Raw genomic sequence first — 21,002 nt, forward strand, 5'->3', positions numbered from 1 at the left:
AGACGGTCATCTGGGCCCCCAAAGAAGGGTAAGAAGACGTGGAACATGCCCTGGCCTTCTTTCGCTTCCGAAAGATGGCGATCAACAAACAGGGCGACATCTGCCGTCGATTCTTTGAACACACCCCTCATGAAATGGGTCGGCATCGCCGGGGAGGCCCAGTCGCGCTTCATGGAGTCGAATGGGCCTAACAAAGAACTCGACGATCCAGTACCATCGCTGCGTTCGTCAGATATACCGTTGCCGGGCAAAGTACTCGTCCAAGGGAAGATAACCATTTGAGAACCCGTCTCGCGGACATGTTGAACTACTCGGAGAGGGTAATCTTCTTGCCCTAGGACAGACAACGAAGTAGACACGTTCAAGTGGTTCAGCTGCCCGAATGTGCGGAACACATTCAGGACTGGATCGCTGCGCGCCAGCATGTCCGCTTGATGAGACTTGAGTACAGCAGAAGCCCTGTCAGTAAGCTCGATGAGTCGGAGTGCATCGACTGTGATAGCCGTCTCTGTGGGAGAAGGTGGAGTTATTTGGGGATCTGATGCCTTGAAATCGATGCTAGCGGAAACACCGGTTGAAGGCAGTTGGAGTAGTTGTGCGAGCGTCATGGCGGCCGGTAACTGTTCCACCCTGTCCAGAACCATGGTGAACGTAGTCTTGACTGTGTCGGATAATGGTCCACCGGGTCCACTGGAGGCACCCTTCTCTATCTTACCGACAGCACCTCCCTGCAGCGCGTCAGCATGGACACGGACGCGCTCAGGATAGAACAGGAGCACAAGTGGTGTTGTCACAAATGTCGTCACGAGAGCATGGAGTACAAACATAGAAAAGACGCGGGTGTTGAGTATACCAGCTTGGAGACCGACGTTCAAGGCAATGAGTTCAACCAATCTAACCACGATGGAGAGCATAAGCCTAACACACACGGTACCGCAGAAAACAATAAGTCATACCCCTTGCACGCCATCAACGAGCCTACAGCGCCTGACTCTCGGACGGTGAATCCAGTCAACTTCGCAGCGATTGAACAACCTATGAATTTCGAGAAGAATGAGACCACACAAATCAGAATTGTGTAACCCCAAGTGATTCCATTGTTTAACAATCCCAGGTCGGTACGGAGTCCCGAGATCGTGAAATACTGTGCACCGCATGTCAACAGGACAATGTTGCATTATGCCAAGAAACCTCACGATGGGTAGGAACAGGACGGCTACTAGATCTTCGATCTTCTCAACGAGTGCGATGGCATATCCATTCTGGTGTGGGATAATAATTCCTGCGACGAACCCACCCTGCGACAAAAAGAGTTAGAATGAGAAGTCAGATTTGATAGATTTGTAAGACGTACAAATATGGGATGAATGCCAATAATATCAGTGAAGAAGCCAGACACAAGCACGATAACGATAGTCAAGGTCATCATCATCAAATTAGGTTGTCCTTTCTCAATGCATCCTGTGCGCCTCGCTAACCAGTGATAGGCCCATCGCACAGGAAGAGTCAAGAATAGAACATATGCAACTGCAGAAAGCAAAATGTACAGTGCGGTAATCCCATTCGATGCGTTGACCAGGGCGACACTCAAGGCCAATAGTATCCAGCCAATAACTTGAAAGCGTGCGTTAATCTTGATGCAAAGGGCTAAATGATTGCATAAACTCACTGTCGTTACCAACTCCTGCAGCCAACACAGTCACACCAACAGTCGTCTCCACGAGCTTTAGCTCTGTAAGAATACGACAGAGCACAGGAAAGGCGGTGATCCCAACAGCGACAGCGATGAACAAGATGAAATAACCGAAATTGACGGTATCATCTATGAAGGTGTGGTAGATGGGTACAGCAAGTGCCGCACCAAGGCCCAGGGGCACGACCAGGCCCACAATAGAAATAATCGAGGACGCCCTTGCATTCCGTCGCATCACCCGAACATCGATTTCCATGCCTACCAGAAATAGGAACAACATGATTCCTATGTCAGAGGTAAGAACCAGGACAGGCATGGACGTCGTGGGGAATATGTTGGTTAAGAATCCAGGGATACGACCCATTACAGAGGGACCAAGTAGAATGCCCCCAATGACCTCTGCAATTACTCGGGGCTGGCGAATGCGACCCAGGATAAGGGCCAGTAATTGGGTCATCCCTATGATAACGACTGAAATTCGGTCAGTACTTGCTAGACTGCGAACACTGCATAGGACCCTCACGAATTTGAACAACCCATAGGGGAAGAGGGTCGTTGGGGTTATAAGCTATCGGATTCTGCCCCGCAAACAGAACAGACTGCGAACACAGTTGGTCAAGAGCTTCCGGGCGCATGAGCCATATCGCCCACCTGTTCCGGTGCACTGGCCCGCTTGAACATCCTAGTGACATCGAGAAACTCCCTGACAAGAACGCCCATCTTGAATATCCAAGCGAGACTGCCTTGCCGCCGAAAGTCGACCAGAAGTTGTCCGGACTGGTCGGACAAAATAGGGAGACCGCTGTGTAGGGATTCGCGAAACAGAGGCTATATATGTAGCGTCTGGCTGAGCGGCTGAGCGCTGATGTAGATGGCGTAGCCGAGTGAGTAGTGATAGCTCCTAAACCAAGCTTGTGATGGCGTCTCAGACTCTCAGCCTAGGGGCAGTGGCGGACGCGGATGCGATCGATCAAAGGCACATTGACACTATTCATTCTCTTTCATAGCTGGTACATACGCATTACCGCATTCTCCATCCTCTGAGCGGTCGATAAATCCTGCGACTAGATGAGTGTCTGCACTCATTCACACAGAGATAACGCAATTCGTCATGATGGTAGGCCAGTGACCACCCGACCAGATCCGGGACGTCAAAGGCGTACAAGCGGCAGACAGATATCAATATTAGAGGGAGGTAAAGGTACACAACAATGCAGCAGATACAGGGGATAGCGCGACGAGACCAGGTCCATTCACACACCTTCAGGGGATGATCCACCACACAGGACCTCATCTATTAGGTGTCGGAACTACATCCGCGGCACCCTGGGAAATTCGTGAGCTGCTGGTTAACAACCCCATGGAAGTCACTTGCCGCAATGCACGCATTCCACTATTGTACCTGCTCTTAGCTGTCCTTTGGGTACACGGCATATACAGGTAGAGCCTTGGTAGTTCATATCCTAAAATATCATCTCTGTTTAGGACTGATAAAGATGAAACTTCTGGTGACGTACCCTGGTCTGAATACATCTCACACAGCACAGTTTTTCGTATCCAGATTTCTTCCACTTTGCAATTAAGCTGTATCACAGTGTTCAGATGCGATGCACGATGTTAAAAATACCAAATAACGTACTTGGCGTCCGCGTAGCCCTCTTTCAGAAGCCAGTCATACAGCTCTTTGCTAATCGCCTCGCGTTTGTAGTACAACTCATAAATGTATCGTGAGCGGGTGTGCGAGATGCGCATAATAGGCCATAGCGACTCTGTTTTGCGCTTGCCTTCATGGCTTTCATTCTCGGCGTCACGCATCTTCTTCGCATAGTCATCGAGGATCTGGGCAGGGTTACAGCGCTGTCAGACAATGCAGCTGACTGCGAGAGAGCATAACCTACACCTTCAATGTCCTCAAATCCCTCTGGGGGCTTCTTCGTTCTCGTTGTTCGAATCTTCGGCATGCTGGTCAGACTGGCAGTAAGTACAAAACTCGAAGCCGGTGGCAACTGAGCGAGAAACACGATTTACGTAAGCACGCCGCCTCGTTGAATATGCGCCCGAGACGCGCCCAGACTCGAGACCTGTTAACTGACCCAAAACCCGCTTCCAAGGTGCGAGCTTCATACAACGCAAGCTGCGAGAGCCACACGGCCAGTGGTTGGAGGCAAGTATATAGCGGCGAATTCTCATCTGCTGCGCTCCGTGCTTCTTGGACGCCATCAACCACCTTGCCGCTGTGCGACCTGCGTGATACCAGCCCTCTCCTTTGTCCCTTACATCCTCCCCGACTTTTTACATCTTGCTCACGCAGGTTGTGGCTACTTGAACAACTACACACATTGTGCATCGCGCTCGCTAATCGCAGACTATGCCACTAATCGTACCCGTGCTCCGTCTGGCTTATGTGTTCCTGAATATCTTTGACACTTTCAAGACCCTTCGACCTCCTCCCCCATCGACCAAGAACGATGGTCAACCAAGTGTTCGGGCCATAAGCCAGAGGAAGCGGGCTATGAAGGGAATTATGGCTGTTTGGATCGTATGGGTATGTCTACATCGATTTGTTGCGTGACTGTAGATAACCCATTCACCTCGCGAAGGGTTCTTTCGCTATGTACGAGCGTACGCTGGATTCTGTGGTCAGGCTGTTTGTACCGTTTTACGATGAGTTTAAATCGCTTGTTATACTATTTTTCGTTTTCACTCGAGCGCGCGTAAGTCAATAACTCCCGGTGATATATATGCTTATTCGTCTGACGGATGATCATGGACCTGCAGGGCGCAGAGCCAATCTTTCTGCACGCTATTCGCCCATTTATCAAACCCTATGCCGCAACTCTGGATTCCTCGCTGGAGTTGGTCGCGACGACGGGTGATTTCATGCTCCTTCTGGCACTTATACCGGTTCAGTTTGTCCTGAGCTACTATCGGAGATGGATATCGCGCGGAGATCCTCGACCAGAAACGATGGACAGCCAGAGCGTTCCCGAACAAGTCAGGAGGGAGAGCGAGAAAGTGGTTGCCGATTCAGATCAAAGCTCCAAAGGAGTAAACCCAGCTCCGCGCGGGCGTGGTAGTGTCATTAGCGGGAATACACTTACTAGGGGTACTGGACGGCCGACTACACATGCAAAATCATCGTTCCAGCGTCAGAAATCTAGCGGTGCCCATAACCCTGCACCTCGAGCGACTAGATCAACAGTGAGGCGGTCATCCCAGTCATCTCAAGGCGCGCCACCACCATACGAGATATGGTATCCACCCCTGTCGGCCCATGATAATGCCCCGACCAACCCGCTCACGGGACTGCCGACTCCCCCAGAAGACGATCCCCCGGCGTTTGATACATCCCTCGAGATTAAAGGTGATGATTGGAGGCAGTACCCTGCGTTTCCATCCGCATATCCTTCAACGCCATTAACTGCTCAGCCAAAATTGCATGTCGCGAACGACACTCGGGCGTCTTCCTCCTCAAGCCTCTCAGAAGAACTAAGAAGACCCCCTCCAGGCCTTGCAACCGTGCCCCTTGGTGCTACCGCTGGACGTGTTCCAGGATCGCCGCGTGGATCTCCAATCTCCGACTCTGCTCGCGAATGGAGTGACAATCAGGGTAGCGATGAAGAGGCTCAGGATCAAGATCACATAATGGACGTTGAAGAGGATACGCTCGATGATTCGGAAGTCGACTCAGAGGAAGACGATTTTGATGTGACCCTTCGAACCCCCTCTCGTAAAAACCGATTCCAAGCACCAGTAAAGGAAAAGGCATCGCTTACATCCGCATCTACGGACAGCTTGGTTAGCAGAAGCACTCACCTCAGTACTACAGACAACGGCTCGTCACTGCGCACTAGGACAAACTCGATTGCATCGACAACGCTCACTACATCCGATGCTGCTTCCATCGTGGGGATCAAACGGCGTTTGCCTCGCGGCGAGAAGGCTGAGGAACGGTTTCGCATTAAGCCTTCCTCCAAGATGGTTGCCGCATCCACCAGGTCAGCTGGTGTGCAGTTGCACACGCGCATGCGCGCAGCGTCACGCAAGACCACACATACGCATGCAGAGTCCTCTGCAGAGGATGATTCAGAATTTGCGGGGGACAGTGATGCTGGCAATACTCGCAACGGCGCGGAGGCAGAGAAGCGACGACGAGTGCCTGGAGTACCTGGGGATCGCCTATCGCGGCCTACTGCTTCCCGAGAGGATAGCAACAGGACTATTCGCGGCACCGCTCGCAAGGCAGCAGCTCCTATGCAGGCAGCCTCGCGCTCTGGAGCGGCCCGGAGACTGGCGACTCGCGTAGGAGAGAGTGAACGGAACGCGACAGTGAGAACTCGTAGGTCTGTGGCTACTCTGGAGGGGAAGACTCGTGCTGCAGGGAAACGATGAGATAGGATGGAGACACAGAAAGAGGATTTGGATTAATCTGTTTCAAGAAGCATTGACAATGACACTGCCACATGACGTACGAGCTGCAAGATTCTGCATTGACCGAGACATACTGGATGTACCGATTGCATTACATTTTATCTTCTCATTGTTTAGTCGCGCTTTTACTAACGATATGTATTTGTGTTGGAGATGCATCAGTGCGTGCGCGGAAGATTTCGTCCCAATATGTCTGTCTGTAATGTTAAGTGTAGCCTGCATACCGGGCGGCTCCAGCATGATGGAACCTCCTCGGGACCTGGCGTCGTGCCTAGTATTGGTATTGAGGGCGCTAGTGCAGGCGTTTAAATAACATGTTAGCAGCCGCCGCGCTACTACGCTCGCGCGCGCTCGCGATGCTCTCAATTGACCATATGCTAAGTCACGCATAATCGAACACATACACTCACATTTGCTTCAAGTTGGGATTCCATTCTAAATTTCTAATATTTCCCGCTACGATAATACGCGACGCAGAGCGATCCCGATGATACACCATGGGAGAATACCTCAGATTACTTGCACCTACTTCCGAACCCACCGCCCATATTGTCACCCCGAGACTCGATAGCGATAGCCTAGTCGTATCAGTTATGCTTGTACGGACCGGTTATCACCGCGTCTTAGCACGTTTGTTTGCTTGTTGCGGTACATAAATGCTGATTTCATCGTCATCATATGCTAAGTTATGTGCGAAACCTTCTGGACTCATATCAGAGTTCTGTGCCTCGCAAGGCCTTCGACATCAAATTTATAGAGCTTGACGTTTTGGATCCAAGACATGTCTACGCCGAGGGCTTACGTTGAAGTGATGAAGGGAAATTCGTAACGTAGACCATGCTCGTTCCACATAATCGAAGCTAAGGTTGACACAGCTGCAAGTGACTGCAGGATGAATTAGGCAGCGCAGCCTGCCAATCAACGGCGCCGGCCCCAATAATGCATATGGGCAAGAGATATGCAACTGTGATGACGTTACTGAATCACTGCTTTTCAACCTACTACATAGATCAACATTAATATTCGTGCAGATGCGGGGCAGGTCTGGCAAAGTTGGCCCTGGGCTAATGTGACTGAACTGCGTATATGAGCACTGATTCAACGACAGAATACGGTTTAGCACACCAGGCTTTTCAACCCATCCGCGGCCAAATTGGTACGATCGCTCAGAAACATGATGTATTGCTAGCCATGTCGCTTGCTCATGCTCTCTGCTCTGAGTGGTTTGGATGCTCCCTAGATGGATATTATACCTCGTAAGGTGTGATTTTCCCTCATGCACTCCTAATACACTCCATTGATTCTTGGACTCGGGTTTCTCCCGCGGGGCCTGCTCGTTCCTATTCGTCTTCTAGTGGTATATGTGCAATTCCGCATCCGGTCGTGTCGCTGCCAGGTCCTGACTCTTCTTTCACTCGTGATCTACCGCATTTGGACGATATTCTACCTCGAACATTCGACGGGTTTGACGTCGGTCACGGCAGCAGCCTCCCTTATATACAGTACCACTACCTTTCCATTTTCAACACCATCTCCCTCCTACTCCCCTTTTCCGAGCCACGATGCTCGTTTCACTTGACCAAGTTGCGGACAAGTTTTTTGACTACGTCGTCTGCGGTACGACTCTCCGTAGTTTTCTCCCGCCCGTGTTGTGCTGAAATTCTCCCGTATATATTCAAGGAGGCGGAGTAGGTCACTTCCCCTGGATCGGTCGTTGTCCGAGAATGCTTATTCCCGTCACGCATAGACTGCGGGTCTCACTCTCGCAGTCCGGTTGAGCGAGGATCCCAACGTATCAGTACTTGTATTAGAAGCGGGCGGAACCCACTTCGACGATCCTTCTATTTGTGAGTACACCTTTCCAGTTGCTTTATACACTGCCAATGTGCCTCTCTTAGTGCGTCCCGCATCATGGGGGAGTCATTTCAGTAATTCTACGCAAAGTTGGAATTTTCAAACAGTATAGTCCATCTTTCTCAGTGACATCTAATTGAACCCTGATGTCTGCCTATGAAAAAGGTTTCGCAGAAATCATCTGGTGACAAACCGTTCCCCTGGTTCAGGTTCGTAAATGATGCGCGCGCTTCTTGAACTGTATCTGATTAGAATATTAGGGGAAAGGGCCTTGGAGGAAGTTCTTGTATAAATTTCATGTGCTGGCTTAAGCCTCCTGCAGCCGAGATAGATGGTAATTTATTGCCGATTTATTCGGCTTATAGACTAATATCTACTGTAGACCTTGAGAGGCTCGGAAACCCTGGGTGGAACTGGACTGACTACCAGAAACATCTTGACAAGACCGAAGGGTAAGGCTACCGCTGAGCCATATCGATTTCGGCTCTTACTAACATTTCGCCATCGCTAGATTTATAACGCCGAGCGTTGATGTGCAGGAGCGGAACCGTCTGTGCTTCGATACGTGGAGAATCGGCACAAATGGTAAACGCTTTTCGTAGTCGCGGCCTCCTTCACTGACGCGTCAGTATCCTAGGACCTCTCAAGATTTCTTATCCAGGTACGATTGATGACGCAGAGTTGAAGATTCAAGAGGCGAGTTTGAATCTTTTTTTGAAGCACCGAATGACTTATTCGAGCTGAATTTTTCCGTTCGTTTCATCATAAAGACCCTGATCAATGCGGGCCTTCCTGTTTCGCGTCAACCCGTAAGTCTCGTATATGTTGAAAACAAACTTCAAGCTAATTAATCAATGTTAGTTGAGCGGTGACGTCAGTATTTTTAACATTCAATAACGTTGATACATTCACTGATTCTGATCATATAGCCAACAGGTGTCTTCCTCGCTCCCAACACCTATGATCCGACTACTCATACCCGGTCATATGTCACGACTGTGAGTCGTGTGATAGCGACTGATATCCAGAGTTACATTTTAATTTCACCTTTAACCCCTACGATAAGGCCCATTATCTCCCTCACAAAGAAAGGGAGAATCTCTCAGTGCTCGTAGACACATCCGCTAGCCGCATCCTGACGGACACCACGGGAAACGGCAACACTACTGCAATTGGGGTACAGTTTGAGTATGAGAATGAAACATATACCGTAAATGTGCGCAAAGAAACCATCATATCGGCAGGGTAAGAAACCTTTCACTCCAGAATCAAGAGCTCATGTTCACAAGAACTTTGTTTGAGCTAGCTCGATTCAATCACCGCACATACTTGAGCTCTCCGGGATTGGTCGGAAGGAAGTGCTCGAAAGGATTGGAGTGCCAATAAAAGTTGACCTTCCTGGAGTCGGAGAGAATGTGCAAGAACACATGTTTGCTGGTGTCTGTTTTGGTGAGTACCATACGTTCCGATGTACATAACAGTGACATTCATCGCTAAGCAGAGCTGCGGGATGATATCGAGTTTGACACAGTTGACCTACTCCGCGATCCTGAGATCTTTGCAAAGCAGTTGGAACTACAGTAGGGCATAGACTGCTTAGAATTGTCCATTGCTAATGTGAATATTGCGGTCTCAGTGCCACCGGGAGGGGGATATTCACCAAAGGGGTCGTGGGATTTGGCTTCGCGCCCCTGCAGATGTTCTCTGACAAGGCCGAGGACATTCACACGAAGATCGAGGAGAAGATTGCGATGAGCAAGAATAAGTTTCCACCAGGACTGATGGAACAGTACAAGGTCCAGCTCGATCGCTTGCACAGGGGCGCTCCTGGTTGCGAATTCATTACCATCCCTGGCCACTTATCTTCACCGCGTATGTCATGCGAGTTTCGCAAAATACGGATTGGCTAATTGTTACTCAGATCAACCTGTTGCGGGTAAGAGGTATATTACGATACTTGCCGCAATGAATCATTGCTTCTCGAGAGGCACTATTGTAGGTTGTTCTTTGCTGCTCCTTCCTCAACGGTATAAGTTTGATGTGCCCATAGCATTCGGCATCCGCGGACCCGCAAAAGGACCCCGAGATGGATCCACGTTACTTTGAGCAAGAAGTCGGTGTGTATCACAATCCGCTTTGCATCCGAATTGTGATGGTAATATCATCGCAGATATGGATATATTCTGTGAAGTGGTGAAGTTTGCCAGGAAGCTAGCACAGACCTCCCCGTTGAAGGACATGATCGGTAACTGCGCAAATTTACTTCGCTTGAAATCGTCTCATCATATCACATTCTCAACTTGATCTTAGTGCGCGAGATCAACCCGGGCCCAGAGGTACAAGGAGATGTACAAATCTGTGGTAAACTTGCATAAGCATATGTCATTCTCTTGGATATTTATTTCCACCAGACTGGATCAGGAATAATTTCTCGACCACATGGCGTCAGTCAATTTTCCTCATCTGAAGGACGTTCACTAAGTATCTGGGTCGTCCGTTTTTCAGATACGGCTTCATCCTGCTCTATGCTGCCCCGAGAGAGTGGCGGCGTGGTTGACCCAGAGCTAAAGGTAGCCACATGATGTAAGTCTTAAGTCCAGCAGCTGACGCATGTCCACAGGTCTATGGGACGAATAATATCCGGGTAGTAGACCTGTCCATAGTGCCGCTACATTTTGCTGCCCATCCTCAAGGTATGTGTCGCAGGGTACATTAAATCGCTCGATCCCCTGATTGTCCCTTGGTACAGCAACTGTGTACGCTATTGCCGAGAAAGGTGTGTCTGCATTTGATGTGAGAGACAACAGTACTGATGGTTTTTCATAGCTGCAACTATCATCAAAACCAACTATGTCGCGTCAAACATCGGTGACAATATAGTGATTTGAATGTCTCGTCGCTGCCTGGATACATGCACTTCAAGTTCGTACATCTGGGACCGGGAACGCTGTTGCATTCAATCGTGTGTAAGCATTCGATGAATTTGGTTTATTATCGGGGGTATTTTTTGTGGTTCAATGGGGCATGTGTTGAATAACAAATGTTGACGTAGAATAAATATGATGTGTGTACACTAATATTGAAGGTGAATTCAATTATTGAGGCGCGCAGAGATCGGCTCCTTACCGTGCAGGAGATCCGCTGATCGATGATGCGACTTATCCCATCGGCTTCTCCGTCCGACGGAAACACTCTGTCCTCGGCTGGACGATCATGATAAACTGGTAATCCGCTTTTTCAACTTCTCTATCCATGTCTCAGTCCTGATAATGGACGGTGGAAGTCATTCACTGTGCTGAAGTCAAGACTTTGGTCAGCTGATTTTGATCACGCTGTGGTGATCTGGTCCAACACCCGCCTATGGGTTTTGACGATCAGAAGTTATCTAGTGCGCCCATGATACCATGAACTCCCCTCCCCCAAATCCGGTCTACTCAGCGTTCACGCGAAAATATAGATAATATAGTTGATCCTCAGCTGTAGGACGGAACGGACCCTCGATAGGGCCTCACGGACGGAACATCATCATCACCAAACAGACGCGGTGGACAGCGGTAAAATATTTGTCTCTCTCATTATTGCTCTCCTTAACTTAGGCCCGGTCCGCTGAAAGTGTGAGCGACACCGCCTCGAAGCGGTGGACTGTTCGCTCAAACTTTTTAAGCCTTGGCTCGCCCCAGGGTTTGATCGGCGGACAGGCGGGCCAGTCGTGTCGCCCCGCCAGTTATACTTGGCGCGAGGGGGCCGCCATTGTACAAGCCGTAGGTCATGAGCTGGCTGATCAATCCATGCTGTAGCAATATTTCCATTGGTTTATTATCGCAGTGGCCCCTGTGAACGAACTAGATTCGGAAGAGCATGCACTTTACCGTCCTGCCTTCACTCTCCTGGCGCCTCCTGGCGCGATCGCTGCGCCCCTGTAAGCGCGTTTCCGTGGAATGTCAAGCGTTCCGTCCCGTTGTGACATTGGAAACGCTCCCGCTCTGCGCCTTCTTGGATTCGGGATTGATCATCTCTTAGCATCTCCTGGTATGCTTTGGCATAGGTCACGACGGCGCAGAGCTTTGTATATAGTCCATATCCCTGTCGCCTAACTTATCTGATTTGACGCGCTCATATCTCACCCACTCGTAATGCTCGTGTCTCTCGAACAAGTTGCGAACAAGTTCTTTGATTATGTTATCTGTGGTAAGACACTCCAATGATTCGACATTGCGCACCTTGTCTCAAGCATAGTTCGCGTTTCTAGGAGGCGGGGTAAGTGTCACACTGGCTCCCCTCGACCATCAGAATGTTTTATCTGAACCTGGGGTAGACTGCGGGCCTTACACTCGCGGTTCGCCTGAGCGAAGACACAGATAAATCAGTACTTGTCTTGGAGGCGGGTGGATCGCACATTGACGATATGAGTATCCGTAAGGGAAAGACTTCTATAGTGTCCAGCCGCATTCTCACAGCAATTTCTCCTGTAGTACGCCCCGCCTCGTGGGGAACCCACTTCGGTAATGATACGCAATGCTGGGCCTACAAGACGGTATAGTATATCTTCTCTACAACCAGAGCCGCTCCTCGCTCATTAGAGGGAATCAGATGAATCAGAGATTTTGTGGTGATAAGGCGCATTCATGGCCCAGGTCTGTATCTCGCTCACTTGCTTGCTCGGCGACAGCTTGACCAGTACAATAGGGGAAAGGGTCTTGGCGGAAGCTCTGGAATCAACTTCATGTGCTGGACCAAGCCGCCTGCGGATGAAATCGATGGTACGGTCCACTCTCATTGTACATGCTCTGAATTAACATAATCTGGCAGATATTGAAAGGCTAGGAAATCCCGGATGGAACTGGGCTAATCAAGAGAAATATCTGAGCAGAACGGAAGGGTGAGCTTTCTCCACACCGCGCTAAGGTACCGACCTTCTGAAGATTGGCTTACTCCGACCGTTCCAAGATTCATACCGCCGAGTGTTGATGTTCAGAAGCAGAACAACATGCATCTCGACACCTGGAGGATTGGAAAGACTGGTAATTCCGCACTGCGCTTCGTTAATCCATCATCTGAAGTGCTGTGCTGCAGGACCCTTAAAGGTTGCGTATCCAGGGACGATCCCGGAAGGAGAGCGGAAGGTGCAACAGGTGCATCGTAGTTCCATTTACGTCTGAGTACTCACGCTCACAACTCAAACACAGACATTGCTCAATGCTGGCCTTCCGGTCGCAAATTGCCCTGTAAGTCATCCAAGCATTTCTCCATACGTGACTCATGTTCCGTACGCTATATGAACAGTTAAATGGAGATGTCAGTTGTACCGCTCTGTATCCTTCTTTGAAAATCTTACTTAATCCCGCAGCCAACGGGTGTTTTCTTCTCGCCTTGTACATATGACCCGAACACACATACCCGCTCGTATGCGACAACAGTATGTAATGATTTGTGCCGCTTCTTCCCGTTCGCTGACGGTGCACGATCTCGTGTTGTTTTTAGGCTCATTATCTCCCGTGCAGGGAAAGAGATAATCTTTTTATCCTTATAGGAGCATCAGCGAATCGAGTCCTCACTGAGACGACTGACAACGGCAAAGAAACCGTGATCGCGGTAGAGTTCGAGTATTCGGACCAAACGTGCGCTGTCAATGTGCGGAAGGAGGCCATTCTATCCGCGGGGTTAGCATCTCCTTGTACTAACGAAAAGCGCCAACTCACGTTATCTGCGAATAACAGATCACTTCAATCCCCACACCTCCTCGAGCTATCGGGAATCGGCCAGAAGGGTGTGCTAGCGAAAATTGGCGTGCCACAGAAAGTCGACCTTCCTGGAGTGGGAGAAAACGTGCAGGAGCATTATCACGTTGGCGTAGCATATGGTGAGCATCCTTGAAAGAATTGACATGGATCTATGTTGATTTCTGCGCAGAATTGCGTGATGATGTTGACTTTGACACAGTCGATCAACTTCGCGATCCTAGCGTCCTTGCGAAGCACCTTCAACTCCAGTAAGCTTAGCTTCACCTGGGTCTTCTGCCAGGGGATGGTCTAATGTTTGCTCGTAGTGCTTCTGGAACAGGCTTGTTTACGATGGGAATCATTGGCTTCGCATTTGTTCCGCTGTATATGATATCCGACAAGGCTGATGCTATCTACAAAACTATCGAAGAAAAGATCACGACTAACAAGGATATGTATCCACCTGGACTATATGAGCAATACAAGGTCCAGCTCGAACGTTTGCGGAAAGGGGCCCCTGGATGCGAGTTCATTACGTTCCCTGGCTATATGTCTGCAACAAGTGAGCATCTTGAGTGCGTAATTGATGTGACTAGGCTAATTTATATTAAGAACCCCCTGTGGAAGGCAAGCGATACGTTTCAATAATCTCAGCGATGAATCATTGTTTCTCGAGGGGCGTCATCGTGAGTCTTTTGTCTTCGTGTCCAATGCTATTTCTGAAGCGCTTTACATCCATAGCACTCGGCATCCGTCGACCCGAGGAAGGACCCTGAGATGGACCCACGTTATTTTGAAGAAAGCGTCGGTGTGTGACTAGCCCCTGCTGCCTCGCCCTGATAGTGCATGACCTGTTTGGTATAGATTTAGATATATTCTGTGAGATGGCTAAGTTCGCGAGAGGGCTAGCTCAGGTTTCCCCACTGAAGGACATGATCGGTGAGAGTTCGTGACATATTATCAGAGGATATCAGACACTGACCTATTCCATAGCCCACGAACTTAATCCAGGATCTGAAATACAAAACGAAGCCCAGATTCGCGGTATGGATCCATTTGCGCGCATTAACCCGTGTTTACATGGTCTTTTCGTTCCTAGACTGGGTCAAAAATAGTTTCATGAGCACATGGCGTATGCAATTCATGCACTATGTGTATACAGAACTGGCCTAAATTCTCTTTGTTCACTGCAGATACGGCTAGCTCGTGCTCTATGTTGCCTCGGGAAAATGGGGGAGTAGTTGACCCCAGCTTAAAGGTGATTGCTGGTAATGTATCTCCCTGGACGATACTGAAGTCATTCAGGTTTACGGCACCAACAATCTACGTGTGGTCGACTTGTCTGTGCTACCGCTTCATTTTGCATCACATCCTCAATGTATGCATCCGTGAAGCACCTATGACTAATTGAGCTTCTGACGTTGCCCCGTTACAGCTACTGTGTATGCAATTGCAGAGCAAGGTTCGTGGGGCTTCCATTAATGTGAGATGGTGCATTGAGAAACGTCCACAGCTGCGGATATAATCAAAGGCAAGTTCAACTCCTCGGATGCGGGAGCTGTCGACTAGCCGAATACAATGCAGAGTGCGCAACATAACGGGAGATCGGAAGATTGGGTGGATTTGGCTCAGACACAGGCGTCCATCTGTTACATATGAGTTGACGGAGAGCTTTATATAGTAATTGCCTAATTCTCAGGCATCATTCAATTTTTGAGCTCCATCAAGTTGGCCGTAAAAATCCCAAAAAAATCAAACGTAGGCATGTGTCGGGAAAGTTCTGCATAAAGTCATTATGTGAATTGTGTGCGCGTATGCAACACCTCCTTCACGTGAAGTCGAGGTGCAGCCTGAGCAACAACAAAAAGTTCCAAGTTGAACTAGACCGTCCAAATTGGATTTCCTGAGACGGTGACAATGTCGCGTGATGTGACGCATTCGCATTGCTGTCACTCACTCCGAACACCTACGATCCTTGTACGCTGCACTGTTCAGTGAATCCACTATGCCGGTCCCCTGGGAAGCTCTCATTCCGTTTGGTGCGTTGTATCGTGTTATTCATGTAGTGCAGCTAAAAGCGAGTCCTTTAGGTCTGGTCACGACTATGTTTGCTGCGGCAGGCACGCTACTGAACGTGTCCAAGAGGGCACAGAACCAGGGCAAGGTGGGTCTCAGTATAAATCTATGCGCGCGCATCTCGAAGACGTTTATATTACTATTGCACACAATGCAGCCTAGCAGATTTCACCTCGATTCTTGGGACGAGATGATGATGGACCGGGACAAGCGGTTGACAGGACACATTCGAGGACAGACAGTACGTAGCAGTTTGAGATCCTAGGGATTCAGTTACTGACTTATCGGTGTGTGAATGTAGTCGAATACTACAGCTCCAGAAGGATTCGAGACCAGTAGCGTATGGTACACAGAAAGAGCATATTAGACCTTGGAGCGACTTTAGACATTCACTGTCATCTTTCCTGCGCTATTCTTTTGGATTCTCAGTCGGTCATCGCTTCTTCGCCAGCGCAAGTTGACAAGCGCAAAATAATAGCTGAGAACGATTAGTATCAACAATTCATTTCTGCTTTCAGCCACCGCCAAACGTCCAAGACTTCCTCCGTCCCCGCCAGCTCTTGCCCAAGGATACGATCGTCCAAGAACCCGTACCTCTGTTGTTCCAGCCTTACCTCTAAATCCTTGAACTTTTCTTTTAGTGGTACGTCTACATCCTCATCAGTGGTGAAGGTGCAAGAAAGAAGGACACCATGTTTGGAGTGAATTTTTGCTGTCTGGAACGCATATGACGAGAGTGAAGGGGAAGGTAGATTGAGCAATCGTACATGCTTACTTACCATACTGCCTGACGCGAACGGACGTTGAAGAGTGTGCGTGAATTCTGGCGTTTGGCCATATACCCAATTCCAGCCCTATGGATGTATTATTTTCTGGTACAAGCGTCTATCTTATGATTAGACGACGCACTGGTAATTCCTCGATTCCATTTCTAATATATTCGATACTTCTAGACTCAATATTGTCTTCGACATAGTATATCTGCAAGGCGGGAGGTCCATTGAGTAACTGCGACAATAGCTGATCAGTGATCATGCGAAGGATCGCACCTCTTCGTCTACTTGATATTCACTCCGAAATGCACCAACTACGGCTTGTACAAATTGGATATGGTCAGCCAAGGGATTGAAGTGCTGTAAGTTGCGGACAGGAGACCGGACAGAGGCAACACCTTTTGTGTGCATGGACTCCTATGGGGCCAGGTAAAGTATGTCCATTCATGCACGCAAAGGACTTACTTTATCGACACGGAGGAGGTCACCTAACAAGTCAAGTCTAGTAGATATGAGCATAGTGCCGTGGTGGTACGCGCGATTGTTCACAATCTTATACGCAGATCCCGAGACGTGGCTACGAATTAATGAAATAAATTTCACGCACTCGAACGCCACGATACAAGCAGGACTGGTACTGAACTCGACTTATCTTGTACTGTCCTACACAAATGTCATTCCTGTCGTTCACATGGGCATCGATGTCAAGCGAGCGCACTGCATCCAGAACGACTTGTGCAGTCTCATGCTTGTCGAAAGAATTGCGGGGAAGGTGTATAGAGAAATTAGTGTTCCCCAGATCCTGCATTAAAGTAATACATAGTTAATCAAGTCAAAATTTCCGATTAGCGATGAAAACAAACATGATATACGGTTCCTCCTCCACTGCGTCTGCGAATGAAAGGGATCCTCGTCATACGGGACGTGCGCAGATTGACTTCTTTCCATGGATTTTGGTTCCGACCGATGACCACACACGGTTCGTCGCGATATAACAAGAGTAAGGGCTCTTTCGGAGACTTATGTCTGAACAACCTTAGCTGGGTCAGACGGTGTCACGACACGCTGAATGTTGCTCTCACTTACCAGTCCTCCAGAGAGAGGTTAAAGTATGGATCCGTAGATCTAGAGATGTATATGGAACGATCAGGGCTCAGCACAGTTGTCGTGAACGTACGACACTCATGAGTGAGCCTAATTCGCGGGAACCTGAGAGTGGACAGCATGCACCAGCAATGACCAGTTAACGCGCTGCGTATCCGCGGAACTGTAAGAGCCTGCACCACCAGCTAAAAGATCGAAGTGGTCAGCCCTAAGTTGTGGTCGAGCTCCTTAGCTGATAGCCAAGACGCGTCGCACTTGGTCTCACTTCGCGCTCGAGTCCCGGGCGTCAAGACAGTTGAAATGATCATAAGGAGCCGAGTCTTCCCAGTGCTATTAGGCGGAAACATGGTTTTACTAGAGAACCCGACTCCACTGGATTGTTCACCGCGATCGAAAACTAGACATTACAGTATCATAGATCCATGTAAGTATTCAATACACACGCGCTAGCAATGCGCGTTGCTCAATCTCTATGTCTCTTTTGTTTCTTAGTAACCCCGCCCGCTGTGTCCACAGACGAGATTGACATAGAGCGGCGGGACTATAAGGAAAGAATAACGTGAGTACAAGGAGAGGATCCAGAAACCAAGTCTACGTACTTGTTTTCTACTCCTCCCACTGCGTGTGCTTCTCGTACTCACTACGCTCTGTGCTCTTCCATCAGCCTCCGCCTCTCCATCATTGCCTTCGTCTACATCCATCGGTGTCGGGACCGCGTCGCCAGTCTCTCCGCCGTCTTCGCTATCTCTCTGGCCTAACCTTGCATTCATCACACGAATGTCTTGTTCAACTTTGTCTACAGCCTTCTTGGTCTCGACCAATGCAGCGGCCGCTTCCATGAGACTCTCTAATTGAGTATAATTGTCGCGGGTGGGCATAACAAGACGTGTGGGCGAAATCCCCAATTCCGCAAATACTTGGGCAACCTTGGCGGCGGGAGTGGTCTTCGCAGTGGGCGATTTGTAGGATCGAAGATACACTGGCTGATGTGTACTTTTCGTTGTGGTTCCATTGGACGGTGGGACCTCAGAACGATGTATGCAATGGAGGTTATCTACGAGCGTTGGTTAGGATGAACTCAGGACCACTGAAACGGTCATACCGTATTGAACAGACTTCGTGGTATGCGCCCTCTTAGGCTGTGGAGGTCCGAGCGATATCACATTGGACGCAGACGGCGTGACTGGTGTTTCGGGTTCTACAGTGGCATTATGGGTCTTCTTCTTCTTCTTAGTCTCGAATGGTCCACCGGCTAAACCATCATCTTCAATAGGTAAATCCGACAGACCAGACTCGATGCCAAGTAGTGTGCGGAGCAGCTCGTCACGATCTCGTTTAAATCGCCGTTCACTTTGTTCGAGCCGCTTAAGCTCAACATAGAGTGCATCTTCCTCCGCTTTCTGAAGTTCCGTGCGATTCTCGAGGCTTGCTATGTAATTTTTGCGCATGACTTCTCGGTCTGCGTCAAAACGGCGGTGCTGAGCTGGGACTGAGATTAAATGGTTCGTACTATGACGTACCCTTGTCAAACTGGAGGCTGGACAGGAGCTGCGTCTTGCCAGCTTCATCGCCAGCCCATGGTCGGTTCTTTACCAGTCTGCGACACACAGTATAGTACCTGTCCTTCAAGTCCTGTCATGCAAGCTAAAACTAACATGCTACAGCGGTGATTTGTGGACGCACCTCAAGGGTCCGTTCGGGACCGTCAGCATACCCATACCGGTCGTGTACAATATACCACCGCAGATCATACTCACGGACAAGATCGAAGAGATAGTCCGTCTCTTCCTTCGTCCATTCATTGTCTATATAAGTTTATGTTTGTACGTTGGGCGCCATGATATAAGAAACCTACCTTCCAGAAACCGTGCGTAGTCATCTTGCGAATAAACGAACGATACAGGTTGCACATTATACTTCGAGAAGCCGTACTCTAAGCATGCGTAATCTTGAGCTTGAGACATGTTCGTGGGATATTAAGAGGCTAGCATACCAGCTTCAGGATCTGTCCCAGCTCTTGCCCAGTGAGAGAGCTTGAGTGAGTCTGAACGAGCATCATTCTTGAATGGTCTCCACTCCCTGTTGATTGTTGTACATTTAAGTAGATCAGTGACATTCGCTCAATAGTATGCTTACCATTTCACCCTTCCCCCACCACCGAGATTCGGCTTCTGCTTTAATTGCGGTTTGGCGAGCTGGGTAGTTAGTGCCGGTGTGGACTGCCCAATTAGTGAGAAGAGCTCCCTGGATATCCCCTCTGGCTTTCGGACCCGTTCTGTAGTATTCGGTGCTTTGCGAACCTGAGAGGGACCAGGAGTAGAAGGGTTAGGAAGAGAGAGGATACTCCGGACGTCTGCGGCAGATGCGCCGGCCATAGAATTCACTTGACTACAGCGACGCTAGAGTTTGAACTTGAAACTAGCCCTTTTTAACTGAGTTCGGACACTGAATGGGTAATACCAGACTATGGATGGCTCGGTGCAAGCAAGTGCAAGCTCGGTGTGTGGTGTGTGGAGATCTATCTACCCTAAGACAGTTCAATACAAATACTTTCAAACAATGCTTGTAATATGATTGTAGGGTCATTTCAAGCCTATATTGATCCTTGTATTAGCTATAGTATTCGTTTGTCCTGATCCCAAGTTGACTTTGTCCAACATGTTCGCCAGGTCTACATTCCGCTCATTGCTCCGACCACGATACCGAATCCCGTCAAGACCCCTGCATTTATCGAGCATACTTAGGAATCAAGCAGGAGGATTAAGCAATATCCTTGAGGGTGGACCTGCACCTGCCGTCTTGGTCAATACCATCACGTCGGAAGGCATACACCTGGCAGACGGACTCATTATACCGTCCGCATGTATATTCCTTGACGGAAAGGTCTTCTTGTGGGACGTTCCACAAACACAGTGGGAAGGATGGAGCAAGAAGCATTTCGATATTTTTGACGTGGCTGTGCCAAAACCTGGTGTGTAATACTGAAGCATGTGAGATATCAGTGAATCTCTTATTACCTCTTCTTCAGAGCTCTTGCTCTTTGGAACCGGCAAGAGAGTGTCTTTCGTACCTCCTGCTATTCGCCAATACTTCAGTCAAAACGGAATCCAAGTAGACATCATGGACACCGTCAGTCCACTAAAACGGGTTCCTATGCAGCAGTTCTACTAATTGACTTCATCTGATAGCGCAACGCATGCAGCACTTACAATCTTCTCAGTGAAGAAGGCCGTCGTGTTGCAGCGGCATTGTTACCCCTCGAGGACCGATCATGGCAGCGCACAGCGACCAAATGATCAATGATTATCATATTTATCGCAACACCAAAAATCACTTCAATATCTCTACACG

At 49.1% G+C, this 21,002-nt stretch overlaps 7 protein-coding genes across 7 annotated transcripts; 5 read left to right on the top strand and 2 right to left on the bottom strand.

Annotated features, from left to right (window-relative positions):
* Nucleotides 1-6: 6 nt before the first annotated feature.
* On the bottom strand, nucleotides 7-3,654 carry FIBRA_03820 (uncharacterized protein; the record flags this gene model as incomplete). The annotated part of the gene is made up of 11 exons (XM_012325647.1): nucleotides 7-50; nucleotides 125-894; nucleotides 957-1,144; nucleotides 1,197-1,298; nucleotides 1,355-1,614; nucleotides 1,670-2,164; nucleotides 2,217-2,292; nucleotides 2,345-2,470; nucleotides 3,211-3,277; nucleotides 3,333-3,532; nucleotides 3,592-3,654. The coding sequence occupies 11 exons, from the start codon at nucleotides 3,652-3,654 to the stop codon at nucleotides 7-9; spliced, it is 2,391 nt and encodes a 796-aa protein (XP_012181037.1).
* A 407-nt stretch (nucleotides 3,655-4,061) lies between these two features.
* Nucleotides 4,062-6,085, top strand: FIBRA_03821 (uncharacterized protein; the record flags this gene model as incomplete). Its single annotated transcript, XM_012325648.1, has 3 exons — nucleotides 4,062-4,238; nucleotides 4,294-4,407; nucleotides 4,472-6,085. 3 exons carry the CDS (start codon nucleotides 4,062-4,064, stop codon nucleotides 6,083-6,085), a joined length of 1,905 nt encoding a protein of 634 aa, XP_012181038.1.
* A 1,601-nt stretch (nucleotides 6,086-7,686) lies between these two features.
* On the top strand, nucleotides 7,687-10,866 carry FIBRA_03822 (uncharacterized protein; the record flags this gene model as incomplete). Its single annotated transcript, XM_012325649.1, has 25 exons — nucleotides 7,687-7,741; nucleotides 7,805-7,812; nucleotides 7,872-7,971; nucleotides 8,023-8,084; nucleotides 8,144-8,187; nucleotides 8,239-8,312; nucleotides 8,361-8,430; nucleotides 8,490-8,563; nucleotides 8,616-8,639; nucleotides 8,699-8,787; nucleotides 8,840-8,851; nucleotides 8,908-8,976; nucleotides 9,045-9,223; nucleotides 9,285-9,427; nucleotides 9,480-9,558; nucleotides 9,615-9,850; nucleotides 9,900-9,973; nucleotides 10,029-10,095; nucleotides 10,149-10,223; nucleotides 10,289-10,339; nucleotides 10,390-10,422; nucleotides 10,484-10,548; nucleotides 10,599-10,671; nucleotides 10,728-10,754; nucleotides 10,805-10,866. The coding sequence occupies 25 exons, from the start codon at nucleotides 7,687-7,689 to the stop codon at nucleotides 10,864-10,866; spliced, it is 1,845 nt and encodes a 614-aa protein (XP_012181039.1).
* A 1,245-nt stretch (nucleotides 10,867-12,111) lies between these two features.
* On the top strand, nucleotides 12,112-15,267 carry FIBRA_03823 (uncharacterized protein; the record flags this gene model as incomplete). Its single annotated transcript, XM_012325650.1, has 24 exons — nucleotides 12,112-12,166; nucleotides 12,228-12,235; nucleotides 12,294-12,393; nucleotides 12,451-12,512; nucleotides 12,648-12,738; nucleotides 12,788-12,857; nucleotides 12,926-12,999; nucleotides 13,052-13,110; nucleotides 13,165-13,203; nucleotides 13,262-13,273; nucleotides 13,326-13,394; nucleotides 13,460-13,638; nucleotides 13,696-13,838; nucleotides 13,889-13,967; nucleotides 14,025-14,260; nucleotides 14,311-14,384; nucleotides 14,440-14,506; nucleotides 14,563-14,637; nucleotides 14,692-14,742; nucleotides 14,798-14,830; nucleotides 14,892-14,956; nucleotides 15,004-15,076; nucleotides 15,134-15,160; nucleotides 15,212-15,267. The coding sequence occupies 24 exons, from the start codon at nucleotides 12,112-12,114 to the stop codon at nucleotides 15,265-15,267; spliced, it is 1,797 nt and encodes a 598-aa protein (XP_012181040.1).
* Nucleotides 15,268-15,703: 436 nt separating this feature from the next.
* Nucleotides 15,704-16,141, top strand: FIBRA_03824 (uncharacterized protein; the record flags this gene model as incomplete). The annotated part of the gene is made up of 4 exons (XM_012325651.1): nucleotides 15,704-15,737; nucleotides 15,789-15,862; nucleotides 15,932-16,015; nucleotides 16,076-16,141. 4 exons carry the CDS (start codon nucleotides 15,704-15,706, stop codon nucleotides 16,139-16,141), a joined length of 258 nt encoding a protein of 85 aa, XP_012181041.1.
* A 127-nt stretch (nucleotides 16,142-16,268) lies between these two features.
* FIBRA_03825 (uncharacterized protein) lies at nucleotides 16,269-20,026 on the bottom strand (the record flags this gene model as incomplete). Its single annotated transcript, XM_012325652.1, has 14 exons — nucleotides 16,269-16,490; nucleotides 16,554-16,628; nucleotides 16,684-16,782; nucleotides 16,824-16,964; nucleotides 17,013-17,124; nucleotides 17,634-17,836; nucleotides 18,293-18,705; nucleotides 18,754-19,110; nucleotides 19,172-19,283; nucleotides 19,335-19,456; nucleotides 19,507-19,584; nucleotides 19,645-19,730; nucleotides 19,788-19,870; nucleotides 19,922-20,026. The coding sequence occupies 14 exons, from the start codon at nucleotides 20,024-20,026 to the stop codon at nucleotides 16,269-16,271; spliced, it is 2,208 nt and encodes a 735-aa protein (XP_012181042.1).
* Nucleotides 20,027-20,309: 283 nt separating this feature from the next.
* FIBRA_03826 (uncharacterized protein) lies at nucleotides 20,310-20,947 on the top strand (the record flags this gene model as incomplete). The annotated part of the gene is made up of 3 exons (XM_012325653.1): nucleotides 20,310-20,622; nucleotides 20,680-20,780; nucleotides 20,840-20,947. 3 exons carry the CDS (start codon nucleotides 20,310-20,312, stop codon nucleotides 20,945-20,947), a joined length of 522 nt encoding a protein of 173 aa, XP_012181043.1.
* Nucleotides 20,948-21,002: the final 55 nt, after the last annotated feature.

The sequence above is a fragment of the Fibroporia radiculosa genome (genome assembly GCF_000313525.1).
Source record: "Fibroporia radiculosa TFFH 294 genomic supercontigs, scaffold2313, whole genome shotgun sequence".
In the NCBI taxonomy this organism is placed as follows: Eukaryota; Fungi; Basidiomycota; class Agaricomycetes; order Polyporales; family Fibroporiaceae; genus Fibroporia; species Fibroporia radiculosa.